The sequence below is a fragment of the Jaculus jaculus genome, chromosome 9, assembly GCF_020740685.1.
Source record: "Jaculus jaculus isolate mJacJac1 chromosome 9, mJacJac1.mat.Y.cur, whole genome shotgun sequence".
NCBI classification, from domain to species: Eukaryota; Metazoa; Chordata; class Mammalia; order Rodentia; family Dipodidae; genus Jaculus; species Jaculus jaculus.
The window spans coordinates 134,520,837-134,533,354 of NC_059110.1; the positions used below are offsets into that span (position 1 = coordinate 134,520,837).

Sequence of the window (12,518 nt, forward strand, 5' to 3'; positions counted from 1 at the left end):
TTGCTGTCTCCCGGTGCTCCCGTGACACCGCCCGGGACATGCAGCGGGCTGAGCGCGGCTGTGGCGCTGGAGCTCGTGCCTCCCCGGAGAGCAGGACCCCCATGTTTCCCCGGAACACGAGAAGCCAGTAGCGTGACGCAGTGTTAAGCATGCCCCCCCCCCCCCCGCTGGGTTTTACTGAGTCCCTCGCTGGGCCTTGGCCACCTCGCACCAGGGTCGGGATGTCACAGCCCTGCACCGGCTGGGAAGATGCGCTGACTCCCTCGTCCCAGGGCGGTCATGGTGTCTCAGAAGGCGTCCTCATGTCTGCTACCTTGAGGACACACTGGTCGATGAGCTAGACCTACTGTGACCCTAAGCCATCTTTCATTTCTGTCACTTGTCCAGATCTCACAGCAAACCCACGCTCAGCGCTCGGCTTCCTGCCGGTGCTCGGCCTGTGTCACCTGACGGGGACCTAGAGCGCGTCTGTGCTGCTGAATGGGGGACTCCCAAGTCCCCTCCTCCTCCTGCACCCACCACAGTGCCCTGGGCTCAGTCTGTCTTCCCTCACACTGTCCACGGTGGGCAGTGCTGGCACGCCACTTCTGGGTGCAGAGATGAGGGTTGGTGGTCCGGCCAGCACCGTGTGGGCATCTCTCACAGGCGACAGCCTTTGTCCCGCCCCAGGCTTGTGAGGTCAGCGTGAAGCCGGCTCTCCTTACAGACTCTGCCTCTGTACAGTTGTGTCTGCTGCCCAGTGGGACTTCGGTGCTCTGTTGATGTGGTAAAGGACTTTTGTCCGTAGTTCCTTAGGTGGAAGCGTAAGACACCACTCCCCCACGGTGCTGAAGGGTCCTGATGGCTTCCCTCCAGCCAGAAGCATCAGCACCAAGTGTGTTGTGAAAAGGGTTTGGAGGGAGCCGGGTGTGGTGGTGCACGCCTTTAAACCCAGAATTCAGGAGGCAGAAGTAGGAGAATTGCTGTGAGTTTGAGGCTAGCCTGAGACTGCATAGTGAATTCCAGGTCAGCCTGGGCTAGAGTGAGACCCTACCTCCGGGGGGGGGGGGAGGGAGTGTGGGGGTACACATAGAAAAAGGGTTTGGAGCTGGGCTTGGTGGCGCACGCCTTTAATCCCAGCACTCAGGAGGCAGAGGTAGGAGGATCTCCGTGAGTTTGAGGGCACTCTGAGACTCCATAGCGAATTCCAGGTCAGCCTGGGACCCTTCCTCGAAAAACAAAACAAACAAACAAAGACATAGAAAAGGGTTTGGAGGGAAGAAGCTTGGCTTGGGGCCTCTCCCACAGTGCCTGTGGCTCCGTCACAGCAAGCACTTCGCTCATCGCCCCGTGGGTGCCGGCGTCGTTGTGGAGGGCGGCAAGGCAGCAGGACACAGGCTCCCTGGAGACAGGCTGTGTCCTCCAACATCACAGGCCCCTGGAAGACGTGTGAGTGCTGGGGGCTTAGCCCAGGCGCCTCTTATCACCGCTGTCCCCACAGTGGCCTTTGCCGAGGAGCAGAGGGCAGCCCCCGGCCCCATAATGCGCACCTTTCCCGCAGGTCTCAGGCGAGACACACAGGTGTGGAGAGCCTGGGCTCCCACAGGCAGTAACTGTCTTTGCTTCTGTCCTCTTCTTTTGCTGCCCCGGACCAGCTGAAGAAGCGGGCATTGGAGATACTCCGAACTTGGAGGACCAAGCCGCTGGGCACGTGACTCAAGGTCAGTGGCCCAAACTGCCTCCAGGACTCAGGAATTGGGAGGAGGGAGATGGGAGCACTGAGTAGGCTCCATCCTGAGTTGACAGCTTGGACCCGGCTGCTCATTTGCGAGTGCAGGAGACCTGGGTTGGGGGTAGATCTACAGGACTCTTCTTTGAGAAGCCCATGCCCATGCTGCTGGGTGTGTCTCTTTTCTCTCAACCCTCAAGTGTAAAGTCTATGTTAGAATACCTTAGCTGGGGGTGGTGGTGCACGCCTTTAATCCCAGCACTTGGGAGGCAGACGTAGGAGCACCATGAGTTCAAAGCCACCCTGAGAATACAGAGTGAATTCCAGGTCAGCCTGGGCTACAGTGAGATCCTACCTCAAAAAACAAAACAAAACAAAATTATATATATATATATATATATATATATATATATATATATATACACATATATATATATATATATTTACTAATATATTTTTATTTTTATAGTTACTAATGTGTACACTTTAATAATGGGTAAGGAGAGGTTCTGTGGATTAAGTGCTTGCCGTGAAAGCATGAGAAGCTGAGTGCAGATTCCCCGCGTCCGTATAAGATGCTGGACATAGAGGGATGCGACGGGAAAGCCCAGGACTGGGGAGGTGGAGGCAGAAGGATCCTGGGACTTGCTGCTTAGCTTGTCTAGCGAAATCAGTGACCTCCAGGTTGACTGACAGACCTTGTCTTGGAGTGAAAAAAAAAAGTAAGATGGCAAGTAAAAACACTGGCCTCTGCTTACTGCGGCCTCCTTATACATTCCTGGCTACAGCCAGGCCCCAGCCTACAGGGGCTAAATGTCTCCTCTCACATGACAAGAAAAGGTATGATTTTGTTCTTAATCTTGCAAAGAGCTTTAAAAACTATTAGAACCAGGTGTGGTGGTGCACGCCTTTAATTTCAGCACTTGGGAGGCAGAGGTAGGAGGATCGCCATGAGTTCAAGGCCACCCTGAGACTACCAAGTGAATTCCAGGCCAACCTGGGCTAGAGCAAGACCCTACCTCAAAAAAAAAAAAAAAAAAAAAAAAGCTATTAGAAGGGGGCTGGGAGATGGTTAAATGGTTACGACACTTGCCTGCAAAGCCTAATGACCCAGGTTCAATTCCCCAGGACCACATAAAGCCAGATGTACAAAGCAGTGCGTACATCTGGAGTTCATTTGCAGTGGCTGGAGGCCCTGCGAATGAACCTGCTCGCTCGCTCGCTCTCTCTCTCTCTCTCTCTCTCTCTCTCCTTGCAAATAAATAAATAAAAAATTTAAGCCACGTGTGGTGGCGCACACCTTTAATCCCAGTACTCAGGAGGCAGAGGTAGGAGGATCGCTGTGAGTTCGAGGCCACCCTGAGACTCCACAGTGAATTCCAGGCCAGCCTGGACTAGAGTGAGACCCTATCTCGAAAAAACAAAACAAACAAACAAACAAATTGAAACACTGTTAGCAGGAAGATTGAGCATGGTGGTGCATGCCTATAATCTCTGCATTTGGGAGTCAGAAGGCCATCCTTAACCATATAGCACGTGTTAAGACCAGACTGGGTTACTTGAGACCCTGTCTCAAAAACAAACATGAGCTGGAGAGATTGCTTAGCAGTTAAGGCACTTGCCTGCAAAGGCAAAGAACCCAGTTCAGTTCCCCAGGACCCACATAAAGCCAGATGCACAAGGTGGCACATGCATCTGGAGTTCATTTGTAGTGGCTGGAGGTCCTGGCGTGACAATTCTGTCTCCCTCTCTCTGTCTCTCTTTCTCCCAATTAAATAAATATGAATATATTTTAAAAAACAAATAAATACAAGTAAACCATCACAAGGACGAAAAACACAGGGGGAACCTTAGCATGTATGTAAAATAACTAGAATCCTGCCTCTTGTGGGGTTTGCTTTGCTTTATCTATAGTGTTGTGGGGTGGGGGTCGAACCCAGGGCCTCACACAGTGTTCTTTCACTGAATCACCCACAGGCCTCCTCTTTCAGCATACGAAAAACCAGGGCTTTTCTAAAATCCAACTTCCTGAAGTCATCCTTTACTTCCAGAGAAAGAAACGAATTTAGGTTTGTTCTGCAATTTCAATGTAGGCCTTGGACGTCTCCCAGAGGGGGAGGACCTCACTGCGCCCAACTCCCACAGAGGGACAGGCCTGACTCTTTCCCCGGGGGGGAGGGGAGGAATCAACCCCAGGACCTTGCACATGCCAGGCAAGCGCTCTACCCCTGAGCTGCATCCCCAGCCCACTCTTCCCCATTTAGGTGGCCTTAGCCACCAGGCCCTCTGAGGAGGCATTGTGGGGGACAGTTTGTCTGGATTCCTTGTTTACCTTGCATTCACCACTCAGCCCGCAGTAATTCTATGCTTAATATTTACTGCGGACTTCATGGCATGTCGAGGAGCTGGACAGAATATTCTCCCAACGGGGTTCCTCCTGCCACCCTGAACTATGTTAGGTTCCCCGTTGTTCAACACACAGACACCACACACTGCGCAGTATGCTAACTCTTGGTTCGAGGTCCTTGCCTCTTCTTGAATGGGGCTTTTTGGATGTCTTAAAGTATATCAGGATATCCCTGACAAAAGCAATTTATAGAAAGCGTTTTCTGGAAATCCATGGAGTCTGGGTCTGTTGGTTGGTGCCATGACCCGCATCTACCCTGGCCTCTTGGCCTGTGAGCCAACTGCCTGATGAGGGGTTCTCGTGAACCCAGACCCATGATGGTTTCCTGCATCTGCTTGGGGGCTGTCCTTCCTAGGGGCAGACCAAGGGTCTTGATAAGATACCTGAGGACCGTGCAAGGGGCAGCAATCATTCCATTTCAGTCCCAGCCACCAGCTGATCAGGGTGTTGTGCATTATTGATCACTTGTAATGTGTCAGGTGCCCAGTGCTGGGACCACACAACAATGAGACTGTGAGCTTGAGCTGGCATGGGGTAGTGGGAGAGAGGCAGATCTCTGAGAGAAGTACCATGCAGTCCCACCAGATTCCATCGGGTTGGGAAGAGGGACACAACAGCCCACGTATTACTAGTGTGTGTCCACAACTGCACACTTATGTGGACACACACCATTTCCCCTTTCTTTCCTTACCCTCATCCAAATGTCTTTCTTTTCCATGTCCCCAAATCCCCTGGGGTTATAGGTATTGTTAGAGGAAAGCTGGAGTGGTGGTTTGGGTTATATTGGGACCAGGCGGGAAAATTGGGAGTTTAAAAAACAAAAAAGTCTCAGGTGTGATGGTGCATGATTGTAATCCCCGCACTTGAGAGGTAGAGGCAGGAGAGCCCAGAGTTTAAAAGTCATCCTTAGCAGGTGTGCTGGCGCACGCCTTTAATCCCAGCACTCAGGAGGCAGAAGTAGGAGGATCACTGAGGGTTCAAGGCCATCCTGAGAGTACATAATGAATTCTAAGTCAACCTGGGCTAGAGTGAGACCCTACCTTGAAAAAAAAAAAAATAACAACAACAACAACAAAAAATCATCCTTCACTACATAGCAAGTTCAAAGACAGCTGGGCCTCAAAAAGAAAAACAAAACAAAACAAAACAAAAACAGAGAGTGTTTATTAGGGGACCCAAAGAACGTGGCTTTTCCATCGTTAATGCACAGCCAGATCTCTAAAGAAGGATTCACATGAATGAGCCACAGAGAGAACCAGCGTGGCCTAGACCATCCAGCTTGGTAGCTGTACCAGTCAACTTCTCCTTGTTGGGATAACACGCCTGACCAGACACGGCTTAGAGAAGGAAGGGGTTCATGTTGGCTTATGGTGTCACTCACGGCAGGAAAAGCATGGCAGGACCTGCTAGCTGGGCCTCACGCCTTCACAGCAGCAGGTAGGAGCAGAGAGTGTAACTGCAAGGGGGTTAGGCTATACAACAACAAGGCCCACCCCCAGTGACACATTTCCTCCACCTCCAAGGCTCTGCAACATTGCCCAATAGCACCACCAACCGGAGATTAAATACTCAAACACATGAGTCTATGGGAGACGTTTATACCTTCAAACCACCACAGCGGCATTATGCCGGGTGAACGGTTAAGAGCGGGTATCCCAGAACCCTTTGCTGCCAGTGCTCCTGCCTCGTCTGAGGCCAAAAGCCAATCAGGAGGGATGATGAGCTGTAGAGAGGTGACTGTGCTGCCAGTCCCAGTTCTAGGGCTCTTACAGCGGTTCTACGAACGCAGGCTGCATCACTGGTAATCATTAAACCATGGATTTGACAAATGGCTCAGAGCAGAGTCCAGGCTAGGGTGTTCGAGGCACCTGCTGGTTTCGCCTGCCTGAAGGGGAGACAGTGAGAGGCCAGGGGACTCTACTGCACGCCAGTCGAGCCCACCTAGAGGCCAGAATCTTTGGGGAACTTGGCTCCCCTGGGGAGGAAAACACTTCTGCAGCCCCAGAGACTAACGTGCTGGGAGACCCCCGAGATGCTGGTGGGCTCTGCCCAGGTGAGCCCCTAAGGAGCCCTAGTGGCACCAGGGCCAAGCCCCCCTTTTAACAAGTGAGCGGAGGCCCAGGGAAGGAAGGCCTTAACCAGGGCCATGCAGCAAGCTGACAGCAGGTGACTGAGAGAGTTGTCATTCTGAGCAAACGGAAGCAAGGAACGGGGCCTGAGCCCAGGCAGTGGGGGTCCGTCGTGCCTTTGTTTCCCCTTAGACAGTCTCTGTGCCCCTGTTAACCTTCTACCACTGCTGCCTCTTCAAACCCAGAGGAGGTGAGAGTTCCAGGCCAGCAGAGTGAGGCGACTCAGAGGCTCCTGGGCAAGGAGTTTAGCTTTCAAGTGCAGCCTGGACTCAGCAGAGAAGTTTCTGAGGTATCACTGCCGGCCCGGGGTGACAAGCAGCCAGAGACTTCCATGCCGGCAACGGCTCACCTTCCTCAGCAGCGTCTGACCAGCCTGACCCCCCCTCCACCAGCCGCCCCTCGGGAGCCCACCCAAGAGTGGGGACCAGAGCCTGGGGACCGAGCCAAGGAAGGTCTGGATGTCCTGAAGCCCTCTTCAGCCGGGTATTTCCGCACGGAGCTGGAGAAGGTCAAGCTTCTGCAGGAAAACTTCCTCAGAGAGGGAGGGCACCTTGAAGACCAGATCCCAGAGACTCTGGGTCACACCCAACAGCCTACCCCTGACATGTCTGGGGCTCCTCTCCTGATACAAGGCCCCAGAGAGGCCACATGCCAACCTTTGGGGACAGGACCTGAGGATCTAGAGAAAAGCCACCCAACTTCAGAGCCGCAGAAGCAGCAGTTTTTGAGAGACAAGGAGCAGCAGGGGTCACCCGGAAAGGGAGTCTGGGGCAAAGAGAGCCCTGGGGGGGCCGAGGAGGTGGATGAAGACCGGGACATTGATGAGTCATCGTCCCACAGCTCTCCCCCTTCCCAGGCCCCAGGCGGGCCGGTCCCTCAGGCAGTCTCCACAGAGGCCAGCGGCCCGCCCCAGCCTTGCCCAGCCGGGGGTGCCATCCCGCTTCCTGTTGATTTCCTCTCCAAAGTTTCCACGGAGACCGAGGCCTCGCCGCCTGGCTCGGGGCCCGCGGATGAAGGGCACGAGGCTGCCCCCGAGTTCACGTTCCATGTGGAAATCAAAGCCAGCCCGTACAAGGAGCAGGATTTGGAAGGGGCTGCTCTTCCGGGGGCCCCTGGAGAGGAGCAGCAGGCCCAGGGCCCCCCCGTGGGCGAGGCCACCCAAGAGGCTGGCCTTGGGGCACCACCTGAGAAGCAGCCTGCAGCTGGGAGGCCCGTCAGTCGGGTCCCTCAACTCAAAGGTCTGTGTTTTAAGCTCCCTCGCACTTCCCCTGGTATCCTCTTGTGCCATCCAGGCTGCGGGCACTGTCACTGAGCTTTCAGCCCTCCTTGACTCCTGCACCAGAGGTTCCAGGACAGCCACTAACCTCCCCCCGGGCTCCGCTGCTTTCTCCCCATCCCACCCTGCGGGCTCCGGCAGCACGTGTTCCCGTCACGCTTGCCCGCGTTGTGCATGTCACCGACTCCTCGCCCTGCGCTTTCTGCCCTGTGTGAGGCTTGGGTCACTCGATGTGCCCACCATGGTCTACCAGCCCACAGGAATTGGATGGGCATCCTCCACGGGGAGGATAAGAGCTTCCACCGTGGTTGAGAGTTGATGATACATATTGCATTCACAGTCTAGAACCTTCCTGGCATTCCTAAGTCGTGTGATTGGCATCACTTTGCAGATGAGGAAATGGAAGCTCAGAGAGGTAAATTGACTTGTTGAAGGTCACCTAGAGTGAGTGAAGGTGTCAACCTCAGAATCCAAGTAGGTCTCCTCTGAAAGACACACCCCATGGTGCCTTCCAGAAGGTGCTGGAATGCATCCTCTTGGTGCTGAAATACCAAGGTCACCGGGCTGGGTTTTGCTGTCATTGGTAGACAGCACATAGCATTCATCATGTGACAGCCACTTAGCCAGTGGAGGTGGCCAGGAGCCCAAGCAGAGGCTTTGGCTCAGCCCGAAGTCCCTGCCTCATCCTCCTTGTGGCAGAGACTGTGGGTAGAAGCATCTTTGAGGTCCAGTGTTAACCTCTTCCCTGGGGGGGGACAGGATGGGTCCTTGTGTTGGCCGCCTCCGATCTCAGTGTGGCCCCACCTGGAGCACTTCAGCGGCAGTAAGCATGGGTGGAATACTCCAAAGTGGCCTCTATAAGGGTGTATTCGTGGCTCTAAGGTTTTAAATACTTGGCCTTTTAGATTTATCCACAGGGCCTCTGGAAACTGGTGTGCCTTTAATTCATAGTCATAAGCATCTATTCAATGTGGCTTAGATTCTACTTGAAGAGAATGGTTTGATCTGTTGTAAATAAATAAAAGAATCTGTATTTAAATTTGAAGGTGGGCAGCTGGGTGTGATGATACACACTCAGTACTCCAGTGCAAGAGAATCAATGCAAGTGTGAGGCCAGCCTGGGCTACATAATGAGTTCAAAGCTGACGTAGCTATATAGCAAAACTTTGTCTCCAGCCGGGTAATGGAAATGGAAGCAGGAAGATCATGAGTTCAAGGCCAGCCTTCAATACATGAGACCCTGCTTTTTGATTGATTGATAGATAGATAGATAGATAGATAGATAGATAGATAGATAGATAGATAGGATAGGATAGGATAGGATAGGATAGGATAGGATAGGATAGGATAGGATAGACAGATAATAGCTAGATAGATAGATAGGGTGGAGGAAATTTTGTCCTATTCAAATTCAAAAACAGTTAAGGAGAAATGACTGACCTGAATGTTTCCTAAAGTGATATATCAAGTTCAATAGATGTGTCTGGGGCAGGAATAGGAGGTAGAGTTAGTTCCATGTCACTAAACACAGATTAAACAAAGTTAGACAGCTTTTCCAGTTGACAGGATTTGTCAGAGCCCTTAATATACTAATACACGTTGTAACTCTAAGAATGATACTATGAATTACCCATATGTATTTGATGGGGCTGTGGAGATGGCTCTGTGGTTAAAAAGCACTTGCTTGCAAAGCCTGCTGTCACAGGTTCAAGTCCCCAGCCACCCACAGGGAGTCACATGGGCGTTTATTTGCAGCAGCAAGGGACCAAATGTATTTGATGCCCACGTAGCAACGTCTCTTGAGCACTGGCTTGTTGAGTCCTCCCCTGAGTCAGGAAATGCTGATCTGGCAGGTGCTTTTGTGACCACATAAATGACACTGGTGAGCTGTAATGGTGGTGCTGGGCGGATGGCCCTGCAGTGAAAGAATTCAAGAGGACAGAGAAAAGCAGCAGAGCAGAGTGCATTAGACACGCTGAGTACAGCTGCAGTGGGCAAGACAGTCGAGAGAAACTGCAGAGCATCCTAAGAAACTGCTTTCTAATTTTTTTTAATTTTTATTTATTTGAATGGGGGAGAGAAAGAGAGGAGGGCAGAGAACGGGCACTCCAGGGCCTCTAGCTGCTGCAAAGGAACTCCAGATGCACGTACCACCTTGTGCATCTGGCTTACATGGGTCCCGGAAATCAAACCCGGGGTCCTTTGGCTTTTCAGGCAAGCGCCTTGACCACTAAGCCATCTCTCCAGCCCTTAAGAGACTGCTTTTATGGAGAGGGGCAGGAGGATGATTACAAGATCAATCAGGTGGCATTTCGCAGTTCCCTGGAATAATTGCACCAGAGTTTACTGTGGTTATCAACAGCCTGGCCTTGAGGCAGTGATGGTCTTTACCCTGAGTCAGAAATGCCTTCACCTGGCCACCTGGCCTCAGCTGGCATCCACATGGTTACCGTGGGCAAGGGAAGGAGCATGTGAGTTGGATCCACTCAGACCCCTATGTAATGTGGGTTCCCAGGGACTCGTCAGGCTTGCACCCCCGATCTCGGTAGGCCCTTGTGTCTGTCTCCCAGTGTTTCTGCCACAGGAACCTTGGAAGACCAAGTCGGAGGGTTTGTGCAGATCACACTAGAAATCTAGCCTGCAGCCACCAGCAGGGAGCCTCGAGAGGCTCTGTTGTCAAAGCAGCCGTGGTCCTGGGATTCTGTAGGTAGGCTCAACCAAGGGCATGGCATCTTTAGGGGCCCCTCAGTGGTGGCAAGACTGTACTCAGGCCTAGGTGAGAGTGGGGTGGGCTCGTCTGAAAGCCACTTGGGCTGATAGTGAGGTTTCTGTTAGTCAGTCGCTCTGTAGGCACACCTAGTCACGGATGGGATCATCCCCACCAGGATGTTGTTCTGGTGTTGTTCTTGTTCTGGTGGCTGGAGACCTGGAGTGAGGGGCAGCGTAAAATGACCAGGAAGGTGGGCATTAGGATCCCCCACAAACTACAGACAAGGGGCAGGGGACTCAGCGATGACTCCTGTGAGGCCTTAAGGCCATAGTGGGTAAGTGGGAACCTTATGGGAAACCAAGGCCAAGCCGGGCCCCAGGAGGAGACAGCTCCCTCACCCTGATCTGGGGATCCCGAAAGAGTCCAAAGCCTATCTGAGCTGCCCCCATCCATGGCTTTGGGGCTTCGTGGATTGGGGTTGCCAGACACAGAAAGGAAGCCTGTCACAGCCCTGTTTCAACGTGCACCTCTAAAACATGTCCGCGCATCCCCTCTGCATGTCCCCGTCCTCGGCCAGCTTGCTGCTGTCCCCTCTCGCCGGGTTGCTCCGAGCAATGGCCCAGTGTGCTGTGTGGTAGTAACGAAGTGCGACCTGGCAGATTCAAAGGCAAAGAGCCTCGGCCGGGTTTCCACCGAATCTAACCCAAGGAAACCTGCACCGCCGACCCTGAACCTCAGCTGGCTCGTAGTGGGAACCGTGAAAACAGGGCGTAACACACATTCTCATTTTGTATTTTGTCAGCTCGCATGGTCAGTAAAAGCAAAGACGGGACTGGAAATGATGACAAGAAAGCAAAGGTAAGCCATTGGCCAGCCACAAAACCTGATGGCGGTCAGGTTCACCAGGAGGCTCCTGCGCTTCGTGCCTGACGTGGCTCTCACCTGTCATGTGTGGGGAGTGTCTGTCACTAGAGTGCACCTGTCGTGGAAAGGCTACTGCTTTGAAAAAAAGTACAGCACCTCTTGATCTCGATACTTACACAGGGGAGGGGGTTTCCTGTACCAGGGCCAGCAGGTGATTGAGTCCCTGCACCGAGTTTCGCTTCCTCGAATCGTTTCGGTACAGGTGTGCGTGGATTGTCTGCGGCAGGGCTCAGGGTTTGCGTATCTTACTCTTGTCACTGTAAATCTGGGATCCGCGCGCATATGTATGACGTTTTAGACACACAGGAGACTGTACTGGGGAGCTGAGAGCATTGTGCAGGGAAGGAAGGGATCCCCGGCCAGAGGGTAAGCCCTCAAAGAGAAGCCAGTAGGAAGGAAACGTGCCGTTGATGGCGCAGGGCAGGGGACAGCATACAGAGACGGAGGAACAGACCCGGCAAAGGCCTGGCAACGGAAGTCTAGGGAGGATAAGCAGGCTGGCTTGGTTGAGGAGGGCTTCTGTGTGAGGCTCATGTGGGTTAGAAGGATATCATTGAAGGAGGGGAAGCCTCACCGACACCTAATTGCAGACTGGAAGAGCACAGCTTGGCGTGGTTGACGCCATGTTTTCAGTCTTGCCAGTCGGTGGAAGCCCTGGCTCGTCTTCGGCTAACCCCCGGGCCCAGCAACTGAAGCAGCCTGCTTACCACGGCCTGCATCAGGAACCTGGGCCGCCCTTCTCAGCCTTTCCTTCCAGCTTGTCGTCCGTTTCCTGCGTGACTTTGTGTCTTAGAAACTATCTCCTGAAGCCGCGCAGTGTGGTCTTCCTGGAAAGTCCCGCCGTGGCCCAGACTAGGTCTGTTGGGCAGGTCAATGTGAATGGTGCCCGGAGATGTGGGATTGTAGTCAGCGCAGGAACCCCACAGTCTCCAGATGTAGACGATGGCAGCGGGGATGGTGGGTTACCCCGGAAGTGCCTGTCCTGGGGGGCTCTCATCAGCCAGGCATCCTGCAGGGACTTAGACGGCCCCGCCCTGCCGGCTTGTGGTGGGAACCGCAGCTAGCAGTCATGATGCTCATTTAGTGCTGGGATGTGGGAACAGGGGGTCTTGGCTTCCTGCTTGGGTGCATTCTTACTGACTCAGAACACGACTGTGCCATCCCTCTCTAAGCTTGCCTATGGTATAGCAAGGGTCCAGACCTGTTATTTGCACATCTTGTCCAGGTAGAGAGAGCAGCCAGTGGAAAGGAACCTTGCCCAGGTAGGGAAAGAGGGTTACCGGTACCCGCCCACCCCCAACTTTTCTCCCTTGTCAACAGCCCCAGGGCCTCAGCCTGTGTCTCTCCCTTGGGCCCCACCCTTT

At 53.3% G+C, this 12,518-nt stretch overlaps 1 protein-coding gene across 4 annotated transcripts in view; it reads left to right on the forward strand.

The window, feature by feature from the left end:
* Nucleotides 1-12,518, forward strand: part of Mapt (microtubule associated protein tau) — a 119,981-nt gene that overhangs the window by 76,489 nt on the left and 30,974 nt on the right. For 2 of the 4 annotated variants that reach the window (XM_045158338.1, XM_045158339.1), the window contains 2 exons: nucleotides 1,635-1,700; nucleotides 11,033-11,088. In XM_045158338.1, the coding sequence (XP_045014273.1) occupies nucleotides 1,635-1,700; nucleotides 11,033-11,088 (122 nt within the window). Of the gene's footprint in view, nucleotides 1-1,634; nucleotides 1,701-6,429; nucleotides 7,483-11,032; nucleotides 11,089-12,518 lie in introns of all 4 variants that reach the window. The other 2 variants (XM_045158337.1, XM_045158340.1) reach the window with 2 other exon arrangements.